The sequence below is a fragment of the Hoplias malabaricus genome, chromosome 7 (genome assembly GCF_029633855.1).
Source record: "Hoplias malabaricus isolate fHopMal1 chromosome 7, fHopMal1.hap1, whole genome shotgun sequence".
In the NCBI taxonomy this organism is placed as follows: domain Eukaryota; kingdom Metazoa; phylum Chordata; class Actinopteri; order Characiformes; family Erythrinidae; genus Hoplias; species Hoplias malabaricus.
In genome coordinates this window covers 40368467-40378418 of record NC_089806.1, presented here as the reverse complement: position 1 = coordinate 40378418, position 9952 = coordinate 40368467, and the positions used below count along the sequence as shown (strand labels likewise).

The window sequence follows — 9952 nt, the reverse complement described above, 5'->3', positions numbered from 1 at the left end:
GCATTCTGCATTTGAGAAGAGATGCATGACCCTCCAAGACCCTGTGTCGTAAACTGTCCTTGAAAGGGCCTGTAGTGTCAGGTATATGACTCTCTGACAAAGACCTTCAGGTACCAATATGAGGCCAGTTCTTGATGGAAGTTTTATCTCAAATTCTGATCTAATTGTGTGACGAGGAGAGAGACTGAGAGTGGAGAAAGGTCTATGTGCATATTAAGATAACTTTCGGCATATTAAGTCACAAAAAGTATAATATCTTTCATTAAAAATTAATAAAACCTATTCATCTCCACAGCATAACATTGTAATGACCTGCAAAAAATTATTGTGAATCACAGAGATCAAAGTAAAAATCCTTCAGACAACTAAGGGTTAAACAGTTCAGATTTACATATCTCTCTGTGATTTTGGTGATTTTGTTAAATGTTGTTCAGTTTCTCAAAAGTGTCACCCGTTAGTCTGCTTTATTAAAGCTCTGTATCCACTACACGTCTTCACAGTGAACACAGAGAACAGCAGCTGTTCTAAAGCACCTTCTTCCTACAGACTTCCAGATCTTCCACAGTCTTCCCATGTCATGTCTTTAGGGTTGGGGTCCTGTGGTGTGTTCCAGGTCCAGTGCACATCCTAATATCTCTGCTGCTCTAACACACCTGACTGAAGAGCTTGAAAAATCAGGTCCTGTGTTCTATAGAATATATATATTCAGCTCCTTTGCTGTGTGTTGTTCCTAACAGAGAATGTGGGATGTATCTGTAGGACACTGACTCTCTTCATGCGTTAATAAACTAATAAATGAAACGCTGCACTGTGTCTGGTTCTGACTGGATCTGTGTAGAACACAGTAGTGTCTCTACAGGTGTCTGACTGTATTCAAAGTACATTCTCAATAAAAAATGGTATGATAGAGGTACTTTATTGGTTACTAAAGGTATAAACACTGTAAATAAACATTTAAAGATACAACAGTGCTGTTAAAGTCCAGTTTTGTTCCCTAAAGGTCCACTGCAATCTCTTTCCCAAAAGAGAGGTGAATATTTGTAAGATTTCTTTATAGAACTGTCGTAAATAAAACAAAATAAAATCAGTCCTGGAGATGAAATCAGACGAATGAAATCAACACACGTTTGAAAACTACATTTATAATAGAATAAGGATAAATTACATTCCCTAACTAAATAAATATATGACCTTGAGTGTACCACCACAGTGACAAAGTTTTTCTGACAGTGTACAATGTGAGACTTCACTGCTGCTCCAGTGTTGATTTCAGAGTTTGTTGAAATGTGTTTACTGCCTCCTCTGGTGACAAGAGTCATAAGCAGATAGTTATCCAAAGCAGTTTGTACACTGGCACGCATTGTGAGAATGGCCAATGTGGCTTTAAATGAGACACTCCTACTTAGTAACTCCATGTAATTTGATCCTCCTCTCTCTCTCTCTCTCTCTCTCTCTCTCTCTCTCTCTGAAAAGCAGAACCAGGAAGCCACTCCTCCTCAGTTCAGAGGAAAATGAAAGTGAACTCAGAGTGCTGCTCTCTCTCAGTCTGTGAGTGCAGGACAATGGCAGAGGCCAGTATTTCAGTCGATCAGGATCAGTTCGTGTGTCCAGTCTGTCTGGATCTGCTGAAGGATCCAGTGGCTGTTCCCTGTGGACACAGTTTCTGTAAGGTGTGTATTAACAACTGCTGGGATCAGGAGGATCAGAAGGGAGTCTACAGCTGCCGACAGTGCAGAGTGACCTTCGCTCCCAGGCCTGTTCTACGCAGAAATAATGTTATAGCTGAAGTGGTGGAGAAACTGAAGAAGACAGAGCTCAGATCAACTTCTCCTGCTCACTGTTACGCTGGACCTGGAGATGTGGAGTGTGATTTCTGCACCGGGAGGAAACACAAATCTGTCCAGTCCTGTCTGATTTGTTTAGTTTCACTTTGTAAAATTCATCTTAAAGTTCACAGCAAAGTTCCTTCATGGAAAAATCACACACTGGTCAAAGCTTCCACACGACTCCGAGTGAAGATCTGCCCTCAGCACGACAAACTGATGGAGATCTACTGTCGCACCGACCAAACGTGCATCTGTTATTTGTGTACAATGCACGAACACAGAGGCCATGACACAGTGGCTGCTGTAGCAGAGAGAGCTGAGAGACAGGTGAGAGCTGCAATCTTTCAGAATCAGTCAGTATTATCATCTAAAACTGGCTTTATTTATTCTTCCACTTAAAACTGCTTCCATTCAAATCAGGAAGTTTTACAGAAATGTGCTACGATTGACTCACTGTAATAAACAAATCGAAACCTGTCAGTAAATATTTGACCAGAAAACACCCATATTCTCATAAATCACAGATGACTCAACAAAATGTCTTTGTTCTCAGAGTCAGTTGAAGGAGGTGCGAGGGGAAACAGAGCAGAGAATCCAGGAGAAAGAGAAGCTGCTTCAGAAGCTGAAACAGGCTGTAAACACTCTTAAGGTGAGTAGTGAACACCCCTCAGTCACTCTCTCCTCCATTCAGACAGTGACACTGTGGACAATAAGACGTCTGGAGACACAGTAAGAGAGCGAATGATAGTTGAGCTTTAAACAGAACTCCATCTGGTCGCTGTGTGTCTAACAGAGCTCTGCACAGACAGTGGTGGAGGACAGTGAGAGGATCTTTACTGAATTGATCCGCACTATTGAGGAAAGACGCTCTGAGGTAACAGAGCTGATCATAGCTCAGGAGAAGGCTGTACTGAGTCGAGCTGAAGAACACATTCAACAACTGGAGCAGGAGATCTCTGATCTAAAGAAGAGAGACACTGAGCTGGAGCAGCTTTCACACACAGACGATCACATCCAATTCCTCCAGGTAACGACCACTGTCTGAATCACAGAGGAACTCCATCTTCTTTAATGTTCTGTGTTTCTTATGTTTCACCTGAAATGAATACGAGGGAGTTGTGTCTGTTCACAGAAGTATGTAGTTTGTCTGTAGCACTTTATTATCATTGTTTATTTGTTAAATTGATGTTGATTTGTGTAGAGTCTACAGGCTCTTTGTGTCTCTTCTGGATCTGAGGACTCCTCCAACATCTTCATCCGTCAATGTCCCTCATTTAATGAAGTGAGCAAATCTCTCTCTGAACTGAAAAATCAACTGGAACAATTCTGTGAAGAGAAACTCAACACAGTCTCTGAACAAGGTGAGAGTGTCCTGCTGTTTGATCAGTGACAGGGTGAAATGAGGTGTGTGTGGAGTGTTAGAGTGTCTACACTAGAGACTGACACAGAATCAGGGACACATTTCCCCAGTCTGTTGTATTTAGGTTGTTTTAAAAGTCTTGATGGGGATTTTTCAACATTCCAAACTCCAGCCAACTACACACGTCATAAACAGACAAGGTCTACATGAGAAACTGTCTGCAGTGCCTCTATAGCTGGAGGATGTAGCACTCCACAGTTTAGTGTTTTAGCTTTAAATCTGTAGAGTCTGATTCACTTTCTCTAACATCTGAACAGAACAGAGTCTCTGTTTTTCTGCTGTTCATTCTTCATTGTGTTGTGTCTCCACAGCTGCAGCCGTTCAGATTTTACTCTCGGAACCAAAGACCAGAGAAGATTTTCTACAACGTATGTAAAGCACACAAACACACACACACACACACACACACACACACACACACACACACACACAACATAGACACACACACAGCACACACAGCACACACACACACACACACACACACACATAGCACACGTACACACACACACACACACACAACATAGACCCACACACACACATAATATAAGCACACACACACACACAGGCATACACACTATTTTTTAATGACAGTAAATTACAGTTTTTTTGTAATATTCTGTGTTTCTGTTTGAAGGGACTGTGAATTTAAAGACATTAGAAAAGAACAACAGCTGATGAATCATAATAAAGTCATGTAATTTATTTACAGGGAAAATACTTTCATACTTTACTTTTACAGGGAAAGTAGCTTTCATACTTATCTGACTTGGAAATTTTAAATGTGTATATTACATCAAAGGAAATGACATAAAGTGGTCTTCAAAGCATAAACTGAAGTCTTCTTCTTTGTAGATTTCTGTCGACTGACTCTGGATCCCAACACAATTCAGAAATACCTCATTCTGTCTGAGGACAACAGAGAGGTCAGCAGCACTGACTGTGTCCAACCATACTCTGACCATCCAGAGAGATTTGAATTCTGGTGTCAGGTTCTGAGTAAGGAGATTGTGAGTGGATGCTGTTACTGGGAGGTTGAGGTGAGCAGTGACAACCGTGTTTACATAGCAGTCTCATATAAAGAGATCAACAGGACAGGAGCAGGTAATGATGCTTGGTTTGGAGGTAATCATCAGTCCTGGAGTCTGGAGTGTTCTCCCTCTCTCTCTTTCTGGCACAACAGCATTAAGACTGAGATCTCAGCCCCATCCTCCTCCAGAATAGGAGTGTATGTGGATCACGGCACAGGGACTCTGTCCTTCTACAGCGTCTCTGACACAATGACCCTCCTTCACACTGTCCACACAACCTTCACTCAGCCGCTCTACGCTGGGATCCGGATTTTTTATACTGACTACACTGTGAAGTTCTGTGATTCAATATGAACATTAGTGAGAGCTTTATTAATGGAGACCAACATCCATCTGTTAAACAATAGGTTCCTAAACACTTCTTCTTCTGTTGTTGTTCTCTCCTTAATGAAACAAATGAGGACAGTCTTTCCAAAGATCAGACTATAAGCTTCTGTTCTAAACAACTTTTTTGTTTGTAAACAGCAAATATTTCTCTGAGATTTTAATTTTAAAAACGTAAAAAACAATCTTTCAACCCTATAGTCAAATTAAAATTAAATAAAATTTATTTATATAGTGCCTTTTACAATTGATGTTGTCACAAAGCAGCTTCACAGTTTCAGAACAGAACATTTAAATCAAAGCCCAATGTGAGCAAGCCGAAGGCAACAGTGGCAAGGAAAAATTCCCTCGAGGCTGGAGGAAGAAACCTTGGGAGGAACCAAGACTCACAAAGGGGACCCATCCTCCTCTGATCAAACTATAGATTAAATTTTAAATGATCGCCAATGAAGTGTCATTATGCTAAATAATAATAATAATAATAATAATAATAATAATAATAATAATAATAGTGACATCAATCTTGGGGCATAATAATAGTGTATCAGATTGGAAGAATCAGTCAGTGTTGCTAATCTGAGTCCATTTCTACTTCAGTGTAGTTGATCATGGTGAGAGCATCTGGTCTGGGCCGCAGGAGAATCCAGCAAACAATCTTCCATCAGTGGGCCACCATTTTCTCAGAAAAAGAGCATGTGAATATTTTCTTTAGTGTAGTGACGGATCTGACTGTAACAGACTGGGTGGAGGGAAACCAGAAGGAGCTCAGGCAAAGACATCCTTCCGCTCCAAACAAGAGAACTTGCACATCATTCACGTTTACCCTGATTCCCCATGTCCATGAGTTCCTGAAACGACAACCTTAAACTAGACAGAGGTTAGTTGCCAAAGGCTAAACTGAACAAGTGTGTTTTGAGCCTAGACTTAAACATAGTGACTGTGTCTGCGTCCCGAACACTAGCTAGAAGATTGTTCCAGAGCTGATGGGCTTTGTAGGAGAAAGCTTTCACCCCCGCTGAAGTCTTATGAATTCTGGGTACTAGTAAGAGGCCGGTGCCCTGAGATCTGAGTAATCTTGGTGGTTCATAGTGCATGATGAGGTCTCGCAGGTAATCAGGGGTGAGACCATGTAGGGATTTATACGTGAGTAAAAGAATTTTGTAATCAATACGAAATTTAACTGGAAGCCAGTGAAGGGCCGATAAGACTGGGCTGATATGATCAAATTTTCTAGTTTTAGTGAGGACCCTGGCTGCAGCATTTTGAATTAACTGGAGTTTACTCAAGTTTCTGCTGGAGCATCCTGATAAAAGTACATTTTAATAATTTATTCTTGATGTAATAAAAGCGTGAACTAATTTTTCCACATCTGGGAGGGATAAGGAATTTCTTAACTTAGCGAGGTTCTGAAGATGTAGGAAAGCTGTCTTTGTAATGTTACCTATATGCTGATCGAATGATAGATCTGAATCAATTATAACACCCAGATTTTTAGCTGATGAGCTAGGGAGAACAGGGAAGTCAAAATTATGTATTAAGTCTGATACCTTATTTACAGCAGGTTTTGGACCTAGAAGGAGAACATGGTTTTGTTGCTGTTAAGCAGAAGGAAATTGTATGACATCCAATGCTTCACTTCTTTAACACAGTCCTCCATTTTCTTTAGTGTTGGTTTGTCTTCTGGTTTGGCTGATATGTATAACTGTGTGTCATCTGCGTAACTGTGGAAGGTAATGCCATGCCTGCTAATAACTCTGCCCAGTGGCAGCATGTATAATATGAATAATAAAGGTCCTAAAATGGAGCCTTGGGGAATTACAAATCTCATTTTTGTATTAATAGAAAAAAACATTATTTACTCTTACAAACTGGTAGCGATCTGTGAGGTAAGACTTAAACCATGATAGGGCCGTTCCTGTTATTCCAACCATGTTTTTAATCTTTCTAGCAGAATAGTATGATCAATTGTATTAAAAGCTGCACTAAGGTCGAGTAGAACTAGCATGGATACTCAGCCTCGATCAGGCCATTTGTTATCTTAACTAAAGCCTGTTATGGTGTGGCCTAAAACCAGATTGCAATTTTTCATATATGTTATTTTTATGCAAGTATGATCTAAGTAGTTGGGCCACGGAGTCCACTTCATTAAAGCTCTTTATCTACTACACGTCTTCACAGTGAACACAGAGAACAGCAGCTGTTCTAAAGCATCTTCTTCCTACAGACTTCCAGATCTTCCACAGTCTTCCCATGTCATGTCTTTAGGATTGGGGTCCTGTGGTGTGTTCTAGGTCCAGTGCACATCTTAATATTTCTGCTGCTGTACCCTACCTCACTGAAGAGCTTGAACAATCAGGTCCTGTGTTCTATAGAATATATTTATTCAGCTCCTCTGCTGTGTGTTGTTCCTAACAGAGAATGTGGGATGTATCTGTAGGACACTGATTCTCTACATGCGTTAATAAACTAATAAATGAAACACTGCACTGTGTCTGGTTCTGACTGGATCTGTGTAGAACACAGTAGTGTCTCTACAGGTGTCTGACTGTATTCAAAGTACATTCTCAATAAAAAAGGTATGATAGAGGTACGTTATTGGTTACTAAAGGTATAAACACTGTAAATGAACATTTAAAGATACAACAGTGCTGTTAAAGTCCAGTTGTCTTCAAGTAGATATCTCTGCAGGCCGGAGGCCCGCAAGTGGGCGGAAACCAGCAAGTGGGAGGGGCGTATGTATCAAGTGGGCAATTTATGTTTTGTGGGAAGGCGAATGTTGTAAAAGCAGCCTTTGTTATTTGAAAAAAGGGCATAGTTTCTCTCCAACAGAACTAGGTACCCTCTACTAGTTATAGGTTAAAATTTGAGGTTTCAGTGAAAACGAAATACATAGTACTTCTGATATTTTAATTATATATTTTTGGTAATCTGATTATGGAGAGGGTGGCAAAGGTGGCACAGCAGGTAGTGCCGCAGTCACACAACTCCAGGAGCCTGGAGGTTGTGGGTTCGATTCCCGCTCCGGGTGACTGTCTGTGAGGAGTTTGTGTGTCTTCCCCGTGTCTGCGTGGGTTTCCTCCAGGTGCTCTGGTTTCCTCCCACAGTCCAAAAACACGTTGCAGGTGGATTGGCAACTCAGAAGTGGTTGTGAGTGAATGTGTGTGTGTGTCTGTGTTACCCTGTGAAGGACTGGCGCCCCCTCCAGGGTGTATTCCCGCCTTGCGCCCAATGATTCCAGGTAGGCTCTGGACCCACCACGACCCTGAACTGGATAAGCGGTTACAGATAATGAATGATTATGGGGTGAATTGCAAACTTATTAAATCCATTAGGTCTCTCATGTCTACAATCATTATTTTAATTTGATTACAGAACTATAGGACTGTATTATTTGTTTTAGCACAGTATTGGATTATAATCAGTTTAAATGTGTAAACCCTTAGGTAACACTATAGAAAATGGCCCACTATTCAAATAAATATTTAAAGCAGCTCCTTTCCATTAATGGACATGGGAGAAATGATGCTAATAATTTGCAAATAATCATAATATTCAGCAAACCTACCATGAGCACTCAGTCATTGTGGGTGTATATGACAGTAGAGTCAGTGCATGTAGCTACAACATTCACTGTAATGTAGTTATTGTTTAATGAATTCCAAGATAGTGGTGCAACCTTTCAGGAAATTTGGCTCAACTTAAAACTAAGAATATAAACAGACATTCAAAGTTCACTGTACGTCATCTAGTTCCTTTGCATGGTTTTAAATGATTATTTAAAGAAGCATGTCCTTGTTGTAGAGTATTATGTGTTATTCTTTGCGTTCAGATGATCACATATGCTTTGATTTGGCATCAGAACCAGGTCCTGGAACACCCTACTCACAAAATTAGTTGAATCAAGTTTGTTTGAACAGGTAGAAAAGGATCAAAGTTGGATAACACTGGCTTAGACTGTCAGAAAGCCTCCCTTTCTTCTTACCTGGATTGTGCATGTGAATTTTTAGAAGGACTATCATTCATTCATTCATTCATGACAATAGAATTGGATTCTCTGGAGTAGAGAAACATGAATCTAATGCCAGGTGAAGAATATATAGCACCCCAGCACTGAGCTGTGCTGATGAACCCATATTTACTGTCATGTCTCTTGTTAGGAAGTGAGTAGTAGCCTATATGTGAGCAAACATTATCATTCTCAATACATGTAGGTCTCAGTTAAATGGTTATTCTCTTTATTTATTGCGAGAATTTCACATATTAAGCCAACCACAAACAAGTCTGTATGTCACATAATGCTGAAAATCTACTCCATACAATGTACTCAATGTTTACAAGATACAATATTAATACTGCAAACAAAACAGTTATTACATGGTCACCAGGCACAGAGCTGTACTGCAAAATACACAATAATCTAACACAATGTCCCAAAGAACTCACTGACATTCTCTTAAACTTCCAAACAATGCTCAAACAGAGCAATTTGAGCTGCATTAGTGAGAGAAATTTGTTAGAAGAAAGAAAATAACTAGGATACCTATTTTGTGCAGGGTATTTTATGCAAAGCAGGACATCACAGTTAACCAGACAGCCTAGGTTTCTAAAAGTATCAAACTATACACTCTGTCTGAACTGTGGTGTATAAGGTGCCCTGCAGTCTAGTATCTGTGCCTTAAGAATTGAGGTGAGGGCCCTACAGTCCAGTTTCCATGCCTTAAAAATTCTGGGGTGAGGGGCATGGCGTAACCACAAACATCACATTGACCCTGAGACCCTGCTCATCAACACAAGCTTTTAGAAACAGCTCCATATCAGCCCTGTTTTCAAAAACAAATAAAAAGGGTTCTTTAGCCTCTGGGTCATCTCCAGAGCCTTTATGCCAACTACATATCTCGAAGCCAGCGACGTGCTTGAGTCGTGCTTAAAATGTTCTTCTGCGCTCACTTGGAGCTGTACGGTCCACTTGGAGTTGTACCACCCACTTGGAGGTGCCTCCAGCCTGCAGAGATACCCTTCTCGTTGTCTTCCCTGAAGGTCCATTGCAGTCTCTTTCCCAAAAGGAGAGGTAAATATTGGTAATATTTCTTTATACAACTGTGGTAATAAAACAACATAAAATCAGTCCTGGAGATGAAATCAGGCGAATGAAATCAACACACGTTTGAAAACTACATTTATAATAGAATAAGGATCAATTATGTTCCCTAACTAAATAAATATATGTCCTTGAGGGTACCACCACAGTGAGAGTATTTCTGACAGTGTACAATGTGAGACTTCACTGCAGCCCC

The 9952-nt window shown here is 40.4% G+C and overlaps 1 protein-coding gene across 1 annotated transcript; it reads left to right on the top strand.

The window, feature by feature from the left end:
* The first annotated feature begins 1541 nt into the window (after positions 1-1541).
* On the top strand, positions 1542-7040 carry LOC136701527 (tripartite motif-containing protein 16-like). The gene is made up of 6 exons (XM_066676096.1): positions 1542-2153; positions 2380-2475; positions 2620-2853; positions 3028-3187; positions 3558-3614; positions 4099-7040. The coding sequence occupies exons 1-6, from the start codon at positions 1563-1565 to the stop codon at positions 4626-4628; spliced, it is 1668 nt and encodes a 555-aa protein (XP_066532193.1). The 5' UTR covers positions 1542-1562; the 3' UTR covers positions 4629-7040.
* The last annotated feature ends 2912 nt before the right edge of the window (positions 7041-9952 follow it).